At 59.5% G+C, this 18,893-nt stretch overlaps 2 protein-coding genes across 4 annotated transcripts in view; one reads left to right on the top strand and one right to left on the bottom strand.

Annotated features, from left to right (window-relative positions):
* TDRD9 (tudor domain containing 9) overlaps positions 1-2,293 on the bottom strand; it is an 84,372-nt gene extending 82,079 nt beyond the window's left edge. For both annotated transcript variants that reach the window (XM_051834938.2, XM_051834939.2), the window contains exon 1: positions 2,015-2,293. In XM_051834938.2, coding sequence (XP_051690898.2) covers positions 2,015-2,202 — 188 coding nt within the window. In that variant the 5' untranslated portion in view covers positions 2,203-2,293. The remainder of the gene's footprint in view (positions 1-2,014) is intronic.
* Positions 2,294-15,022: 12,729 nt separating this feature from the next.
* On the top strand, positions 15,023-18,682 carry ATP5MJ (ATP synthase membrane subunit j). Of its 2 annotated transcripts, none has more exons than XM_051834936.2 (4): positions 15,023-15,175; positions 17,187-17,310; positions 18,103-18,126; positions 18,548-18,682. In XM_051834936.2, the coding sequence occupies exons 2-4, from the start codon at positions 17,187-17,189 to the stop codon at positions 18,574-18,576; spliced, it is 177 nt and encodes a 58-aa protein (XP_051690896.1). In that variant the 5' UTR covers positions 15,023-15,175; the 3' UTR covers positions 18,577-18,682. The 2 variants fall into 2 exon arrangements, with proteins under 2 accessions (XP_051690896.1, XP_051690897.1); XM_051834937.2 differs by lacking the exon at positions 15,023-15,175 and adding an exon at positions 15,335-15,631.
* Positions 18,683-18,893: the final 211 nt, after the last annotated feature.

The raw sequence follows: 18,893 nt of genomic DNA, 5'->3' as shown, positions 1-18,893 counted from the left end.
AAACACAAAGATGTGCACACGAAGGGCACCAGGCCAACAGCTGCTTGTAAAAGTGGGTGCCCTCCCCCCCGCCTGCCTGACCCCTCTGCTCACTCCACCTGCCCAGTCCCCAACACCCAACACCCAGGTTTGGCCGCCCGGCCGCCTCCCCCTCCACACACACCCAGCGTCTGAGGTCTCCAAGCCCTGAACCCCACACACCCAGCCCCAGCCAGACCTCCCTCAGCTCCAGGCTGCTCGCAGCTCTGGCTGACAGAAGAGTCCACACACGCACAATCAAACCCCTAGCACTGCCCCCAGGAGCCAGTTACCCCTGCAGCCTTGCCTCCCTGTGGGTGCCAACAGCTTCCTGTCGCTCAGCCAGAAACCTGGGTGTCGCCTGCAACTGCTTTCCACCCCCGTCCTGTTATCCAGCCCAGCTCAAGGCCCTGACCTCGATCTAAAGAATGGATCCTTAAAAAAAAAGGGGGGGGGGGGCTCCATGGCTCACTTGGTTAATCCTCCGCCTGCGGCACCAGCATCCCATATGGGTGCCGGATTCTTTCCCGGCTGCCCCTCTTCCAGGCCAGCTCTCTGCTGTGGCCAGGGAGTGCAGTGGAGGATGCCCAAGTGCTTGGGCCCTGCACCCCATGGGAGACCAGGAGAAGCACCTGGCTCCTGCCTTCGGATCAGCGAGGTGCGCCCACCGAGGTGGCCATTTGGGGAGTGAACCAACAGAAGGAAGACCTCTCTCTCTGTCTCTCCCTCTTACTGTAACTCTGTCAAATAAATAAAATCTTTAAAAAAAAAAAAAAAAAAAGAATGGATCCTGGGAGACGGCGCCATGGCACAGCGGGTAAAGCCGCCAGCTGTGAGGGCGGCATCCCATGTGGGTGCCAGTTTGTGTCCCGGCTGCACCACTTCCAATCCAGCTCCCTGGCCCAGCTCTGGCCACTGCAGCCATCTGGGCAGCAAACCAGAGGATGGAAGACCTCCCTCTCCCTCTCTCCAACTCTTTCAACATAAAGAAGCCAAGTCTTTAAAATTCGGTATCCTTAATTCCGACAGCGCACACCCCCGCCCAACCTGCCGGGTCTAAGCCATCTTCCTATCTCCGGTTTGGATGGTGTATTAGTGAGAACTCACCACCCAACAAACAGAACCAACAAGCTGAGTTTACGAAGAGTTTATTTTCAGGAATTAGCTCACAGGACCGGACAGGTGCAAGTCCTAACCCGCAGGGCAGGCCATGGCGGGGGGGGGGGGGGGGGGGGCTGCAGGCCACGGTCTCCGGACAGGGTTCCTTCTGGCTCAGAGAGGTCAGCCCCCGACTGACCGTGGGAGGCCCGCCCGGCCGTGGGGGACACCACTCGGCTGCAAGTCCTCATCCAACACACAGCTTCCCCCAAACACCCAGGGCCCCGCCAAGCGGACACGCAGAATGAACCAGCCACCCCAGCTCACGTCGGGGCTCGGCCCTCACCCCCACCCCGTCTGCCCTGCGCCTCCTTCAATCCGAGCACGCGTGCGCACAAGCCCAGCGCCCCCTCCGGGGCTGCCGCCTAGGCTGGAAGACACCTGGCGCCCCCGCCGTCCGCCTCCCGGGCAGGGGGGGACACGCGCGCAGGGCCAGATCCCGAAGGGCATCTGCGCGTGGGCACGCGGCTGAGGTCGGACTCTCCCACGCTGGACTTCCTGCGCCACCTCCCTCCGTGGGACGAGACGGGCCTGCGAACCTCTCGGCGGGCGGCGAGGACGAAGCGAGAGCGCCGGGAGCCGGAAGTAGAGCCAAGCCGCCCCCCCCCCGCAGGTGGACACGGCCAGAGCCCGGGACCAGGCGGAGGGCGGCCGCAAGCTGCTGGCCGCCAGGCGACACCCTCGCCTGTCCCCTCCGCTCCGCTTCTCCGGACACCGGAAACTCGCTTCGAAACGTCCATCTGCGACGGAACCGAGCCCACGGCGGGGAGGCCGGCTGCCCAGGGGCTCGGGCTCGGGGACCCCGGCCGTCCCGGCTGCACGCGAGCCCGCGGCCTACCTTCCACAGGCCTCGACCGTCGGGGCCTCGGCCGGGTCAGCGTTCGCGCCGGCGGCCTTGTGCGGCGCCTCCTCCCGGGCCGCCTCGGCCGGGAGCGCGGGCGGCGAGCCCAGCAGCTCCACATTCGTCACGGTCTTGCCGATGGTGAACCAGTCGTTGATCTGGTCGACGGTGAGCTTGCGCAGCATGGTGGACCGCAGCGCGGCGTCGGCGCCGCCTCAACCGCCTGCTCCGAGCGGCGGGAACTGCGACGGCCGAGGGAGCGCGCCTGCGCGGCGCCGCCGTTCCAACACCCTGCCCCCTCCGGGAACTCTCCAATCAGCGCGCGGCCCTGAGGGCCGGGTGGGGCCGCGGCCCCCGCCGTTCCCGCCCCCACTGCGTGAGGCCCTCCAATCAGATCGCGTCTCGCCCAGTCGGGAGTCAAGGATCCCGCCCACCTCGCGCAGCCACGTGCCTCTGCCCCGCCCTGCCGCGCAAGGGCTGCTGTGAGCCGCGGCACGCCCCACCTCCCCGCGCAAGGCCTGCCGGGAAAAGTTGAGCCGCCTCCGCGGAGCCCGAGGAGCAGGTGCAGGGCGGAGGCGTCGGGCACCGCACCTGTGGACTTGCTGCGGGCGGAAGAGGGCTGGAGGTTGCTGAGCCCCTGCTGCCTGCCCGGGGCCAGTGAGGCCCACGGTGGCGGAGGCGGTGTCCTGCGGGACTTGGCGCCTGTGTGGAGGACAGGGATAAGGAGAAGTCGGGAAGGCTTCTCGGAGGAAGTGGCACGGCGGAGCCCTGAGGGTCGACGAGGAGTGCGCCGGGCCAGCACAGGGCCGGATTCCTCGTCCTTCCAAACCTGCGGCTCGAGCACCGCGGCCGACACCGACCTGGGCCGGAACAGGTCTGCGCGGACGCAGGACGGTGCAACCGGAGGCTGGGGCCGGGGGAGTGCGAGCGCACCCGGCTCTGCGGCGGCCTCGGCGCAGAGAAGTGGACAGCGCGAAGCCCCCGCGCCGTAGAGCAGGCAGCGTGGACAGTGCGACCCCGGCCTGCCCTAGGCGGGGCTGAGCCGGCGGTGACCCCCAGTGCGACGTGACCCCCAGTGCGACCCCTGCCTGTCCTAGGCGGGGCTGAGCCGGCGGTGACCCCCAGTGCGACGTGACCCCCAGTGCGACCCCTGCCTGTCCTAGGCGGGGCTGAGCAGGAGGTGACCCCCAGTGCGACCCCGGCCTGTCCTAGGCGGGGCTGAGCAGGAGGTGACCCCCAGTGCGACCCCGGCCTGTCCTAGGCGGGGCTGAGCCGGCGGTGACCTCCAGTGCGACCCCGGCCTGCCCTAGGCGGGGCTGAGCCGGCGGTGACCCCCAGTGCGACGTGACCCCCAGTGCGACCCCGGCCTGCCCTAGGCGGGGCTGAGCCGGCGGGGGCCCCAGTGCGACCCCGGCCTGCCCTAGGCAGGGCTGAGCCGGCGGTGACCCCAGTGCGACCCTGGCCTGCCCTAGGCGGGGCTGAGCAGGAGGTGACCCCAGTGCGACCCCGGCCTGCCCTAGGCGGGGCTGAGTAGGAGGTGACCCCCAGTGCGACCCCGGCCTGCCCTAGGCGGGGCTGAGCAGGAGGTGACCCCAGTGCGACCCCGGCCTGCCCTAGGCGGGGCTGAGTAGGAGGTGACCCCCAGTGCGACCCCGGCGGCCTGCCCTAGGCGGGGCTGAGTAGGAGGTGACCCCCAGTGCGACCCCGGCCTGTCCTAGGCCAGGTGTCCTGGGGCTGCGTGCGGCGCCAGCGTCCCAGCAGACGCGGGTTGGAGCCCGGCTGCTCAGCTTTCGACCCGGCTCCCTGCTGTGGCCTGGGAGAGCCGCGGTGAGGCCGAGCGCCCGCGTGGGGACAGACGGGGTCCGCCCTGGCCGGGCCTGGCCTTGTGGCCGTTGGGGCAGTGAACCGCGAGTGGGAGGTGCTGTCTCCTTTCTCTTTGTAACCCTGTCCAGGTAAATCATGGTTAGGGCACTCCAGGGACAGGTGCCCCCAGAACGCAGGACAGCCTGCCAGCAGCGCCGCCCACCCCACCACCTGCTCCCGTTCACAGAGACCTCAGCACCAGGGAACCACGACCCTCCCGACCTGGCCACCTCTTGCTTTGTAGAATTCACAATCACAGCCTTCAGGCCGGTGCTGGGGCGCAGTGGTTAACGCCCCGGCCCGCAGCACCAGCATCCACGTGGGCGCCGGTTCGAGTCCTGGCTGGTCCTCTTCCCAGCCAGCTCTCTCTGTGGCCTGGGAAAGCAGTGGAGGATGGCCCAAGTCCTTGGGCGCCGACATTGCATGGGGGACCTGGGGGAAGCTCCTGGCTCTTGGCTTTGCATTGGCCCAGCTCTGGCCATTGTGATTTGGGGAGTGAACCAGCGGACGGAAGACCTGTCTGTCTCTGATTCTCTGTAACTGTGCCTTTCAAATAAATCTTATAAATGTTATTTATTATTATAAATATATAATTATAAATTATAAAAATATAAAATATATAAATTTATTATAAAGTTTATTGTTATAAATAAATTTATTGTATTATAAATAAATGTATTAAAAACTCCCTAAGACAGTGGCTTCTCACCTTTTACATTCCTTTTTCTATTTTTAAAGATATAGTAAATGTATGTATTTACTTATTTGAAAGGCAGAGTGACAGAGGGAGACAGAGATCTTCCATCTGCTGATTCGGTCCCCAGACAGCTGTAACAGTAGAGCCTGGGCCAGGCACTTCCAATGGGAGGCCAGCATTGCAGGCAGTGGCTTAACCTGCTGCACCACAAGGCCAGCCTCCACCCCTTACTCTTTTTTTTTTTTTTAAGATTTATTTATTTATTTGAAAGGCAGAGAGAGAGAGAGAGAGGTCTTCATCAACTGGTTCACTCCCCACATGGCCACAATGGCCGGAGCTGAGCTGATCTGAAGCCAGGATCCAGGAGCTTCCTCCAGGTCGCCCATGTGGGTGCAGGGGCCAAGGAGTTGGGCCATCTTCTGCCGCTTTCCCAGGCCATAGCAGAGAGCTGGATTGGAAGTGGAGCAGCCAAATCTTGAACCAGTGCCCATATAGGATGCCAGCACCACAGGTGGCGGCTTTACCTGCTACACCACAGCACCGGCCCCCATCTTTTTTTTTTGACAGGCAGAGTTAGACAGTGAAAGAGAGAGCGAGAAAGGTCTTCCTTTCCATTGGTTCACCCCCCCGATGGCCGCTACGGCATTTACACGGTGAAGCAGTGGCAGCATCAGAAGGACAGGGAGGCCGCTGGTTGGAGACGCGCCCTACGCACATCCTGCTCGGGAGACGAAGCACCTGGGCGTCCTCCACTGCCCGCCCGGGCACAGCAGAGAGCTGGCCTGGAAGAGGGGCAGCCGGGACAGAACCCGGGGTGCCGGCGCCGCAGGCGGAGGACTAGCCTAGTGAGCCCCGGCACCGGCTCATCTTTCACATTCTTGCAAGACACGGAGCACACAGGTAGCTTGGGACTTGCTGGCGGTAGACTACGATGCATCTCTGCACTGGGCTGCTCCAAGAACTGATGCCTAACTGCGCGGTGTGGCTGCCAGCCTCCCTCCTACACTCTCGCAGCTCAGCCCTGGAAGTCTTTCCATCTATAGATCTGAACCCATGACACACACCTCATGTCTTTCTCTACAAAATATGGGAGGTCAGGGGCCGGCACCATGGCTCACTTGGTTAATCCTCCGCCTGCAGTGCCGGCATCCAATATGGGCCCCGGATTCTGTCCCAGTTGCTCCTCTTCCAGTCCAGCTCTCTGCTGTGGCCCGGGAGGGCAGTGGAGAATGGCCCAAGTACTTGGGCCCCTGCACCCGCGTGGGAGACCAGGAGGAAGCACCTGGTTCCTGGCTTCGGATCGGCACAGCACAGGCCATAACGGCCATTTGGGGAGTGAACCAACAGAAGGAAGACCTTTCTGTCTCTCTCACTGTTTATAACTCTACTTGTCAAATAAAAAATATATGGGAGGTGTGAGAAGCCAGTCACTAGCTCCCTTGCTTCACTGTGGCTCAAGGGGCAAAACCCCCAATGCCAGCATCCCATGTGGGCGCCGGTTCAAGTCCTGGCGGCCCCACTTCCCATCCAGCTTCCCACAGATGCGCCTGAGAAAGCCGAATATAATATTCTGTTGCAATGTCGGTGCTGGTTCAGTCCAGGGAGGGGAGGGGGCCGACCAGTGTCCTCTGTGTGCATTCTCTCAACCGAGCCATCACCCCGGCTGCATTCACAGGGTCCTGGCTGCCGCTGTAATGGTAGCGCGGCCGTCACTGAGTTGTCCGGGGACACCTTCGTCTCCCGAGCAGGATGTGCGCAGGGCGCATCTCCAACCAGCGGCCTCCCTGTCCTTCTGATGCTGCCACTGCTTCACTGTGGCCGGCTGGTGTCCCAAGTAATACCCGTGCACAAAAGGTGTCCCTCCCCAGTGTCACACTGACAGTGATCCACATCTGGAAACAGCGGGAGCGGGATCCCTGGGTCGTGTCCTTACCTGGACACGCGGGAGCGGGATCCCTCAGTGGGTGCGTGTCCTTACCTGGACACGTGGGAGTGGGATCCCTGGGTCGTGTCCTTACCTGGACACGTGGGAGTGGGATCCCTGGGTTGTGTCATTACCTATGGTCCTGCTGCCCAGAGCCAATAGTTTTTTGACTTCAGATTATCCCCTTGGTGTGTACTGTTAATTCTCCAAACTCCTTAGAATAAGTTTCTTTGGGAAAAGGACCCTAAATCAGAACCAGGAGGTATGTGGGTGTGCACTGGGATGATTCTGTCCCTACTGTGACTCTGTCCAGGACTTTTTTTAAAAAAAAAAAAGATTTTATTTATTTATTTGAGAGGTAGAGTTACAGACAGTGAGAGGGAGAGACAGAGAAAGGTCTTCCTTCCACTGTTTCACCCCCGAAATGGCCGCAATGGCTGGAACTGTGCCGATCCGAAGCCAGGAGCCAGGAGCTTCTTCCGGGTCTCCCATGCAGGTGCAGGGGCCCAAGCACCTGGGCCATCCTCCACTACTTTCGAAGTCCACAGCAGAGAGCTGGACTGGAAGAGGAGCAACTGGGAGTAGAACCAGCGCCCACATGGAATGCCAGCACCGCAGGCAGAGGATTAACCCAGTGCACCAAGGCACCTGCCCCAATTCTGTCCAGGATTTTTTTTTTAACAGGTAGAATTATAGACAGTGAGAGAGACAGACAGAGAGAAGCGTCTTCCTTCCATTGGTTCACTCCCCAAATGGCTGCTACAGCCGGCATTGCACCAATCCGAAGCCAGGAGCCAGGTGCATCTTCCTGGTATCCCATGCCGGTGCAGGGACCCAAGCACTTGGGCCATCCTCCACTGCCTTCCCGGGCCACAGTGGAGAGCCAGACTGGAAGAGGAGCAACCAGGACTAGAACCCAGCACCCACATGGGATGCTGGCGCCGCAGGTGGAGGATTAACCTAGTGAGCCACAGCACCGGCCCAGGATTTCTTAAAAAGACAATATTCACAAAGCTTTTTTTTTTTTTTTTTTTTTTTTGACAGGCAGAGTGGACAGTGAGAGAGAGAGACAGAGAGAAAGGTCTTCCTTTGCCGTTGGTTCACCCTCCAATGGCCGCCGGGCCGGTGCGCTGCGGCCCACGCACCGCGCTGATCCGATGGCAGGAGCCAGGAGCCAGGTGCTTTTCCTGGTCTCCCATGGGGTGCAGGGCCCAAGCACCTGGGCCATCCTCCACTGCACTCCCTGGCCACAGCAGAGGGCTGGCCTGGAAGAGGGGCAACCGGGATAGAATCTGGCGCCCCGACCGGGACTAGAACCCGGTGTGCCGGCGCCGCTAGGTGGAGGATTAGCCTAGTGAGCTGCGGCGCCGGCCTTTTTTTTTTTTTTTTTTGGACAGGCAGAGTGGACAGTGAGAGAGAGGGAGAAAAGTCTTCCTTTGCCGTTGGTTCACCCTCCAATGGCTGCCGCGGCCAGCGCACCACGCTGATCCGATGGCAGGAGCCAGGTACTTATCCTGGTCTCCCAAAGTGCCATCCTCCACTGCACTCCCGGGCCACAGCAGAGAGCTGGCCTGGAAGAGGGGCAACCGGGACAGAATCCGGCGCCCCGACCGGGACTAGAACCTGGTGTGCTGGCACCGCAAGGTGGAGGATTAGCCTAGTGAGCCACGGCGCCAGCCACTTCTTTTTAAAAAGTATCAATGTGGGCTGGCGCTGTGGCACAGTGGGTTGGCGCCCTGGCCTGAGGCGCCGGCATCCCATATGGGTGCCGGTTCTAGTCCTGGCTGCTCCTCTTCCGATCCAGCTCTCTGCTGTGGCCTGGGAAGGCAGTGGAAGATGACCCAAGTCCTTGGGCCCCTGCACCCACGTGGGAGACCCGGAAGAGGCTCCTGGCTCCTGGCTTCGGATTGGCGCAGCTCCGGCCATTGTGGCCAGTTGGGGAGTGAACCATCAGATGAAAGACCCCTCGCTCTCTCTCTCTCTCTATCTCTCTCTGCCTCTCTTCTCTCTGTGTAATTCTGAGTTTCAAATAAATATTTTATAAAAATAATAAAAATTTAAAAATAAATAAAAAGTATCAACGTGGCCAGCACAGTGGGGTGGTAAGCTAAGCCTCTGCCTGCAGTGCCAGCATCCCATGTGGGTGCTGGTTCTAGTCCCAGCTGCTCCACTTCCGATCCAGCTCTCTGCTGTGGCCTGGGAAAGCAGTAGAAGATGGCCCAAGCCCTTGGGCCCCTGCACCCAAGTGGGAGACCCAGAAGAAGCTCCTGGCTCCTGGCTTCAGCCTGGCCCAGCCCCAGCTGCTGCGGCCATTTGGGGGAGAGAACCAGCAGATGAAAGACCTCTCTCTCTCTCTCCTCTCTCTGTAACTCTGCCTTTCAAAAAATAAATCCTTTTAAAAAAATAAAAAAATATCAATATGCTGAGTAACTGGTTACCACTGATATTTAAAAAATGTGTAAGAGTATTGTGGTAGAATGAGAAGGCAGTGCTAAGATGGCCACTGGCAATGAGCGTCAGTTACTCAGGAATGGCTGCAGAACCCACCTGGGAAACCACCTGGCAACGGAGCCTGCCTGGCAACAGGCAGTGACTGGTTAGGGCATAAACCGCCCCTTGACCGGATTGGCTGCCTCGGCTATATAAGCTGCTGTACCAACTGAAATAAACGAGTCAGTGTGCTGCTCTGGACTTCACCTGACTCTTCCCCCCTCCCCCACCCGCACCCTGTGTCTGTGTGGTGACTTTGCACTTCTTGCCCCTACCGCACTTCTCCTCTCAGAACGAATCCACAGCAACAGAGTATAGGGTGTTTTTTTTTTTTTTTTTAAGAATTATTTATTTGAGAGGCAGAGTTACGGAGAGAGACAGAGACAGAGACAGGCCTTCCATCCACTGGTTCACTCCCCAAATGGCCGCAAGGGCTGGAGCTAGACCAATCTGAAGCCAGGAGCCAGGAGCTTCTTCTGGGTCGCCCACTCGAGTGCAGGGGCCCAAGCCCTTGTGCCATCCTCCACAGCCTTCCCAGGCCACGGCAGGCAGCTGGATCAGACACAGAGCAGCCGGGACTCGAACTGGCACCCATCATGAGATACCAGTGCGGCTGGTAGAGGCTTGGCCCGCTGTACCACATGCAGGCCCCCAGAGTGTGTGTGTGTTTTAATCTAGCAGGTAGGAGTTCTTTTGTTGGAGAAAAAGAAACTGGTCCAAACCATTCAGTCGTCTTGGGACTTGTATCTTGAGAGGTTGACATGTATATGTGAAATAATCAGTGCCAGTATTCTTGGTAAAGGGAGAAACTGTAACGTTTGGTTTTATTCTATTCAGCACTTGTTAAGGGCACCCTACTATTTTTTCTCATATTTTGCTTCTTAATTTTTTCAAAACTGTCTTTAATCCCTTTTTTATAAAAAAAATTATTTATTTGAAAGGCAGATTTACAAAGAGAGAGAGAGAGAGAATCTTCATCCACTGGTTCACTCCCCAGATAGCAATAGCGGCTGGAGCTGGACCAATCCAAAGCCAGGAGCCAAGAGCTTCTTCCAGGTCCCCCATGTGGGTGCAGGGGGCCCAAGGATTGGGCCATCTTGTACTGTTTTCCCAGGCCATAGCAGAGGGCAGGATCGGAAGTGGAGGAGCTGGGACTAGAACCAGAGCCCATGTGGGATGCGGGCACTGCAGGCGGTAGCTTTACCCGCTGCACCACGGTGCCGGCCCCTAATCCTAAAGCTCTCATTTATTGAAGATGGACACAATTTGAAGTTAGTTGCCTTTGCATGTAAAATAGGAAATTTGCAAGTTAAAATTATTTTCCTTGTTTTTTTAACGATTCATTTATTTGTTTTACAGGCAGAGTGAAAGAGAAAGGAAGAGACAGAGGGAGATCTTCCAAATGCCTGCGGGGAAGTCGCGGGGCTGGGAGCACAGCCAGGAGCCCGACATCTGGATTCTCAGATGGCCCCCGCCTGCCTGTGGGTGCCGCCCACGCGTGGCGCAGCGTGTGCTTCTCAGAGAGCTTGACGACGAAGAATTTCTGGAAAACCTGCCTTTTCATGTTGCAAGAAGCCAGAGGACAGGGACTGGTTTAAACACTGCACCTCCCAGAACAAGAACAGGAGGGCAGTTTGGGGAAAAAAGCTGCGAAGACCCCAAAGAACTTTTGTTTGGGGTGTTTACTCATTAATTCATTTTAAAATAGCAGTGAGCTCACTGGACGTCACAGAGCGTTTTCACAGAAGGTCAGCGCCGTCTGCGTGAGGCCCGCGCACCTGTGCAGGCGTCAGTTTGCCCCGGGGGGGGGGGGCCGGTGCTCCCGGTCATCGCGTGGTGACGTCACAGGCCGCGCAGCCTCGGAGCGCTGCACTGTGCGCGGTGGCGAGAGGCTCCCGGGAACCAGGCCACCGCGGCCCCTGCCGGCTCCCCAGGGCGGCTCTGCTGGTAATGAGGGGCGACAGCTGACTCCCCGGCCTGCAGGCCTCTAACCCTCGTCTCATTCTCAGTGCGTCCAGCACTGCGCTCACCTCGCCTCCCTCACTGAACCCCGGTTTCTGTCCTTGGAGAATCCCAGACTGGCCATCGGCCGTGTCCCCTCCAGGTCTCCCCTACGGTTCAGCACAAGGCTTCATTTAGCTGCCCGCGGGGACTGCAAGGCTTCTCTGTCCTTGGTTTTGGTTTTGTTTTTTCCATTTCTCTTGGAAAACCCCCAGCCAGCCAAACACGCCTGCGCCCCTTTCATCGCCCTCGGGGCTTGGGCCCACCCAGGGGGCTTGTGCCCACCCAGGCGCCTTGGCTCATCGCAGACAGAAGCAGGAGGCCCAGTCTGTCGGGCTGGGGAGGGTGGTGCTTTCCCCCGCCCCAGAGAGGATATGGGCCATGCAGCAAATTCCTACTTCTGCAAACTTCAGGCAGTCCCAGCTTTTCTCTGTCAGCTTACAGGTTCCTAGATACAGGGAAATAGCACAGTTCCTAAACCAGGCTCTCGACAGGCAGCCAAAGCAGAGCCCCTCCTTTGGGGGAAAGAGCAAACCACAGCCTTTCCCAGCTAAAGGATGCTATGACTAAAGCCCCTGTGCTAGGACTGCCAAGACCAGAGAGACCATCCCAGCAGTACATCACTGGGAGGCAGGGAGTTGCCTTTGGAGGGTTAACTCAGGATCTGGGACCTGTTAAGCAACCTGTGGGCTACTTTTCTAAAACCTTAGACATGGTTGCACAAGGATGGCCTCTCTGCCTAAGGATGGCAGCAGCTGCCTTGCTGACGGAGGAGGTATCTAGAATTACAGTGGGGCAAGATATCACCCTTTATACCCCACATCAAATAAATTCTGTTAGGGCTGGTGCCGTGGCTCAATAGGCTAATCCTCCACCTTGCGGCGCCGGCACACCGGGTTCTAGTCCCGGTCGGGGCGCCGGATTCTGTCCTGGTCGCCCCTCTTCCAGGCCAGCTCTCTGCTATGGCCCAGGAGTGCAGTGGAGGATGGCCCAAGTGCTTGGGCCCTGCACCCCATGGGATACCAGGAAAAGCACCTGGCTCCTGGCTTCGGATCAGCGCAGTGCGCCGGCCACGGCAGCCATTGGAGGGTGAACCAACGGCAAAAGGAAGACCTTTCTCTCTGTCTCTTTCTCTCACTGTCCACTCTGCCTGTCAAAAAAATAAAATAAAATAAATAAATAAATAAATAAATTCTGTTAGAGCAAAAGGGCTTTCACTGGCTCACAGATAGTAGGATACTAATGTATCAGGTCCTTCTGGAAAATGCTCAGGTAAAAATAATGCATTGCTCCACTTTAAATCCAGCTACTTTAACGCCAGTTCCAGGGGAAAGTGGTCCCCTCCACTCCTGTACTGAGACTATATAGACTTGATCTATGCCAGCAGAAGGGACCTAAAAGACAGCCCCCTGGCTAACGCAGATGAGGTTTGGTTCACAGACAGAAACAGTTTTGTCAGACGGGACCTGCTTCTCAGGGTATGCAATAGTTATGGACTGGCACGTTACTGAAGCGTGCTCTGCCCCCAGCAACTTCTGCTCAGTTAGCAGAACTGATCACCTACCCAGAGCTCTAGATCACACAAGGGATTTCTGAGGCCCTAGGAATAACTCGGCACCTTCACTCTGCATGGAGACCTCAGTCTTCTGGTGAGGTAGAAAGAGCCAACCAGATTCTATGGAAAACATCACAAGTATAGAAATGTGTGCTTGGTAAGGAAGGTTAAAAAGGAAAGTGTGGGCAGCCACAGGCAGTCGCCCCTTTTGTTTACACTTAAACATATGGATGGAGACATCCTGGCACAGACAAAAGGCTAAGGAGATTCCAGGAAGAGGCAGGAAGAACCTTATCAGGAACTCTTTGTAACCACAAAAGTCTTGGATATGTAAATCTTTTGTGTGCCTTCTTGTATACAACTGGTCATGTTTAAATACTACTGGATTTGTTGAATAAACGAGCCTTGATCAGGATTTGTCTTGGCTCCATTCTTTGCGTCCTTGTCCCCGCATTCCCACTCTCTGTTTTAGGAAACCCGGTTCTTTGTGCTGCAGGCCAGCACAGGAAAGAGTGTTCTTGGTAATGAAGGTTAGAAGGAAAGAGTTTTTTAAATAAGGAAAGGACATGGTTTGTAAGAATGACTTTATCCTGATGGCTAGTTTACTCTAGACTGGAATGGAAATGATGGAATGTTTCAAGTAAGTTGAAGAGGGTGTGTGGAAGTCACAAAAGGTTATGAAAGAAAGAAATATTGGACATGCTAACTGCTGCTCCGAGAGGTGTCTGTGCCATGCTCCAGGAAGAATGTTGTCTCTGGGTCAGTCAGACTGGACAGGTACAAACCCAAATTCGTACTTTCTTGGACAAAGCCAAGCACCTCCAGGACCAGGCCAAGCAGGGCTGGGATTTCTGGCCTGACATCTGGTCATGGAAATCCTGGCTATTTCCTCTCCTTTGCCCAAGAACTTCTGTAATCTTGCTGCTTCTCTTTGGACCGTGTGTTTTTAATGCCCTTGTTTGTTTTGTCTCTAACAGACTAAAAGCTGTCGAACTCCAAATGGTTGTCAGACAAGCCTTCCAGCCCATTCTGCTGGACGACCTTGAGCAGCCCTCTGGACCAAGCAGGACAGTCTTTCCAAGGCCACTGTTGCACACCATAAGACAGATAGCAAGAGGAAATACACAAATCCCCCTCGACGCCCACATGCCAGCTTTGAAGAAGTTACAGAAAACGGAACTCCATCCATAATCCCAAAAAAGAATATTGGGTATTGCCTCTTGAGGGGGGAATGTTAGGTAGGAAGTTAGGTATGAGCTTATGTGTGTGTAACAGGCCTAAAGGGAAGACTATGTCCAGCGTATGCTGCATCTCAAAGTCATCCTGATGGTGTTTCGGGCAGCCCAGTATTCACATCCTGCCCTGCCCTGCCCTCTTCTACCTGATAACCTGCCAGGTGGGGGGGGGGGGTCCCCACCCCTTCTGCCTGACAAATCTTCCACAATCTCTCAGGTGCAGCCCAGTACCCTGCTCCAGATCCCAATTCTCTAGGGGGTCCTGCCCACCCTTCCTCCTGCCTGATAACATTTGCATCCATAAAGTCCTTTGTTTCAGATAGAAGTTTTTCTATTTACATCCAAAAGCCCTTTGTTCCAAGAGGAGCAGAGGTGGGGAAGCAAGACCCATCTCCTTAAAAACCCCTGGCCTCAGCCCAACAGCACGCTCAGCCCTCTGCCTCTCTGCTGAGCCACCCACCTGGTCTGGCCAGGTGTATTCTCGCCACTCAACCATGTAACCTTGCCCCCCCGCCCCAGTCTCTCAGGCTCTGTCTGAGAGGTGCCCATCCGTCCTTACGGATGTCCCTTCCCTAACAAACCTTGCTATTTTACCTCCCACTACTCTGTCTCACGCCTGAATTCTTTCTTGCGCGAAGCCAGAACCCTGCAATTTCTCTGGTAATAGCTCATGTCGGCAGCCCTGGGGAGGGCTTCTTTCTCTGTTGATAAGATTTAATATATTCCCTCTCTCTGTCTGTAACTCTGCCTCTCAAATAAATAAAATATTTGTAAAAAAGGGGGGGCTCTGTGGTATAGCGGGTACACCCGCCTCCTGCAGTGCTGACATCCCATATGGGCACCGGTTCGAGTCCCGGCTGCTCCGCTTCGGATCCAGCTCTCTGATGTGGCCTGGGAAAGCAGTGAAAGATTGTCCACGTGCTTGGGTCCCTGCACCCACGTGGGAGACCCGAAGAAGCTCCTGGATCCTGGCTTTGGATCGCCCCGTTCTGGCCCTTGGGCCCTCTGAGGAGTGAGTCAGTGAATGGAAGACCTCCCCTCCCCTCCACCCACGCCTCTGCCTCTCTGTAACTCTGCCTTTCAAAAAAAAAAAAAAGAGGGCATATTACCTCATCAACTCGTCCGGTGCGGATGGACCTTTCCTGGACTCACTAAACCACCTGCTAGGACCGGGTGGACAGGCCAGCTCCCAGGCCGGGAGTCCTCCACTCCTGCGGGCGGCCGGCGGGGGCGCTGTGGTGCGCAAGCGCACCTGGAGGCGCTCTGGCCTCGGAGCGCGGCGGCCGCTTCCGTCTTCCCGGCAGGCTCCGCGCGGCGCGTGCGTGCTCCGTGACCTTCCCGAGTTTTCGGTTCCGCGGGCGCTGGTGCGGCCCGGGCGGTCGTGTGCGCCGAGGTGAGTGCCGGGGCGCACCCCGCGCGCAGCTGTGGGCAGCGCGGACGCGAAGGGGCGGGCCGAGGGGGCGGGAGCGGGCTGAGAGGGCAGGCGGGAGCCCCCCGGCGCCCCTGACCTTGGGGGCCGGCCGCGGTGTGCGTCCCGGGGTCCGCTGCGAGTGGGGCGTCGGCCGGTCACGCGCGCAAGGCACCTGTGCCGCCGGGGCTTCTGCCGGCAGCGGTGCGGGCCGAGAGGCGCGCCTTTCCTGGGGGCCTTGGGGCGGGCGGGTGTCCCCTGCCGTGGTCAGCGAGCGTGGGCGGCCGCTGCCCGGCGCCGGGACTGCGTGGCTGCAGGCGGACACCCGCTTGGCCTCTGAGTCGGGATCTGCAGCGGTGGACGGAACGGGCTCGGGGTGAAGGCGGGGCCCTGGCTGTCAGGTGTGGTTTGTCCGGCAGACGGGACAGCCTTGGCTAGAAGGCAAGTCGGGGCGGGTGTGGGGGCAGGAGCGGGGATATTCGCCGTGCGCGAATACGCGGAGGCCGGAGGGAGCCGGCGTCGGGGCGCCCGAGACCGTCTGTGGCCTCTTACCTGCGCCCTTCTCCTGGACACTGCCCCGGCTGTGCCGTGTGCGAACCCCCCCGCCGTGCTAACGACGACATCGCCGCCCCCAGAGTGTGCAGAGTTCTGCGGTCCACTCCCCAGATGCCCGTAACGGCCAGTGCCCGGCTGAAGCCGGAAGCGCGATCCGGGTCTCCGGCGTGGGCGGCAGGAGCACGCTAACCTGAGTCCTCCCGCCTGGCCGTCTCTCGGGGTGGGCGCTGTGGCACGTGGTGCCTGGGATCGGTTGCTCCCCCACTGCCTGCCGCCGAGGGGGAGGCCAGGACGCAGCTCCTGGCTCAGCCCCAGCTGTTGAGACGTTCGGGTTGTGAACCACGGGATGGAGATCTGTGTAACTCCACACCAGACTGCTCCTCCGAGGCCGTCTTGGGCCCTGGGGGGCAGCACACCTGCACCAATCTGAAGTCAGGAGCTTCCTCCTGGTCTCCCACGCGGGTGCAGGGGCCCAAGGACTTGGGCCACCTTCTACTGCTTCCCAGGCCACAGCAGAGAGCTGGATCGGAAGTGGAGCAGCTGGTACTGAACCAGCACCCGTATGGGATGCCCGCACTGCAGGGGGCGACGTTACCTGCTACGGCCGTGGCGCCGGCCCTGGGTTCCGTTTCTGTGCCTCTTCTGCAGGTGAGGGAGAGACAGTTCAAGTTGGTGGCAGGTGCAGAGCAGGGTTGGAGCTGGCGGTCGCCGTGGCCTCCTTCCCACTCTTCCCGACTCCCCAGGTTCTCCTTGGCGTGCACAGCCTCTGCCCAGGACACGCACACACACCCAGTTGTCCCGGCTCTGCCGTGTTGCCCGGCTCCGGTGCCTCGTGTGTGCCTGGTTCATGTTTGCTGAATGAGAGGCTGACCGTGGGACAGGTCGCAGTAATGGAGGACGGCACTGACCCTTGAGGGGGTTGGGCCTCTGAGAGACCCAGTGAGGGCAGCAGAGGGTCCCCAGAGAAGCTGGGTGAGGGGCAGCGTTCCTGGCCGCAGCCCAGACCGGGCGCAGGCTCGGCAGGTGGCCGGAGTCCTGCAGACCCTCGGGGGTCCCCGAGCACACAGATGGAAACGGAGCGCGATGCACGCAGACTCGCCGAGAACGCGGTTCCCTTTCCCGGTCAAGCCCAGTAACGAAGCAGCTGGTTTCGCTTGTGCAGTCACTGCCGCTCTGTCGCTGGCCGTGGCTGGCCGGGTGTGTGGCCTTTGAGGGACCAGCGCGGCCACCTGGTGCCTCGGCTCTGAGTGCCAGCCCCTGAGCGTGCCGACAGGCACCGACCGGAGTCTGCACCCAGCAGGACTGCTGCTGGTGGCACAGCCGTTGGGGAGGGCAGGCTGGTGGGGGGGCGGCCGGAGACCGGCGCCAGGCCCCGGCGGCGCCGTGGGTGCGGGTCCCACTGGCAGAGGGAGCCACGGTGACCCGCGCTGTGCACTTGCAGATGCTGCAGAGCGTTGTCAAGAGCGTGTGGACACCCATGAGGCCCTACTACACGCAGGTCTACCAGGAGATCTGGATGGGCATGGGGCTCATGAGCTTCATCGTGTACAAGATCCGGAGCGCCGGTGAGTGCCTCGCCCGGCTCCCGTCCGCAAGAGCAGTTCCCCTTGTTCAGATGCGTTTATGTGACAAGCAGAGGTAGAGAGAGGGGTCTTCCATCTGCTGGTTCACGCCCAGATGGCCGCGGTATCCAGGGCCGGGCCGGGGCCTGAGCACGTGGGCCATCTTCCGCTGCTTTCCCAGGCCACCAGCAGGAGCTGGATTGGAAATGAAGCAGCTGGGACTCGAACCAGCACCCGTACGGCGTGCCGGCATTGTGGGCTTTGCTAAGCGGTCAGGCCACAGCACTGGCCCCGAAGAGTCGCCACCCTCAACTGAAAGACACGGGCGTCAGAGCCACGTGTGGGGCTCTGAGGGCACGAGCAGCATCTGTCCCCTGAGAGACATTCGGGGGCAGCTGCGTCACATCCAAGAAGACCTGGATGCCAGGAAGTTGAACCCTTTCTGAGGCGTTGTTCCCGGGACCCGGCCTTGGCCGCAGGCGCAGGCTGCCGTGGTCGGGCGGGCACGGCTGCCGAGCGGTGCTCATGGTGCCTTCCCCGCGGCCCTGCACGCCTGACGCTTTTCCACGGTGCATTGAGAGGAGGGGCCTTGGTGGAGCAGAGATAAGGCGCGGGGGTACAGAGAGCCGCTGGCCGCAGCTCGTTAGGAGCCCGGGGCGGGGGAGGCCACCCGCGGGCCTGCAGTGGGTGCGCTGCCGCTGTCGCTACCGTAGCCCAGGGTGGGTTTTCACCGTGAGTCGACCACAGGCGTTTTTATGAAACCCTGGAATGACGCGTTGTTTCCTTCCTTTTTAGATAAAAGAAGCAAAGCGATGAAAGGTAAGGTTTCTGACCCACGAGCTGTGTCCTGCGTGGCTCGGGGACAGTCCAGTACCGCGGGGGTGCGTGGACACCTCGGGGCTCGCGGTGGCCGTGCCTGCTGGGAGGGACTGGGTACCTGCTTCTCGTGCTCTGAACAGAAGACCCCTGGCACCCCCTCTCCAGCGGGAGACGTCGGGTAGTGGGGAGCGGGGCGCACAGGTTAGCTGCACAGGCACCCCCACTCCCCGCTCCCTTGGTCTTCCCGAGGGCAGCAGAACTGGTCCCGCGAGCCACGCGGACCCCGTGCCCCCCGTGGGGATAACCCCCGCGCCCCCCGTGTCCTGCGAAGCTGTGTTCACACTTCCCGATTTGTTGAGACGGGCATCGCAGACTAAATTCTGCGCGTCGCATCCTCCTAATGTTGCATCTTTTCCCGAAGGTTCCGGCGCCGCCCACGGCCGTCACTAGCCAGCTGTGCTGGGAGTGTGAGAGGACGCGTCCACCCGCTGCGGTCGCCGCAGCTCGCCCGCGCCCCGGCTGCCCTGCGGCATGAATAAAGCGTCTGTGAGCTGTGCCCCCGCCGTGCGGTGCTGACTCAGTGCCCCCCGCTGCCCCCGGGACCCCAGGGAAACCTGAGGGTCGGAAGGGCGGGTCCCCCGCCGTCACAGGAGCAGGGTGCCGTAGCCGTTCGCTGGGCCTCCAGGGTGGCGGCGGCACCGACGCAGGCCCGGGAGAGCAGCGCCCGAGTTGCAGAGTGCTTCAGGATCGGTGCACCAGAGCCGATG

Source organism: Oryctolagus cuniculus, chromosome 20, assembly GCF_964237555.1.
Source record: "Oryctolagus cuniculus chromosome 20, mOryCun1.1, whole genome shotgun sequence".
NCBI classification, from domain to species: Eukaryota; Metazoa; Chordata; class Mammalia; order Lagomorpha; family Leporidae; genus Oryctolagus; species Oryctolagus cuniculus.
The sequence above is the reverse complement of the archived record's forward strand: the minus strand, read 5'-3'. Positions and strand labels throughout refer to the sequence as shown.

Coding starts and splice junctions, on each gene's coding strand:
- ATP5MJ (XM_051834936.2), top strand. CDS start 17,187: ATGCTGCAGAGCGTTGTCAAGAGCGTGTGGACACCCATGAGGCCCTAC. Junction 17,311..18,102: donor GTACAAGATCCGGAGCGCCG/GTGAGTGCCTCG, acceptor CTTCCTTTTTAG/ATAAAAGAAGCAAAGCGATG. Junction 18,127..18,547: donor AAGAAGCAAAGCGATGAAAG/GTAAGGTTTCTG, acceptor CTTTTCCCGAAG/GTTCCGGCGCCGCCCACGGC.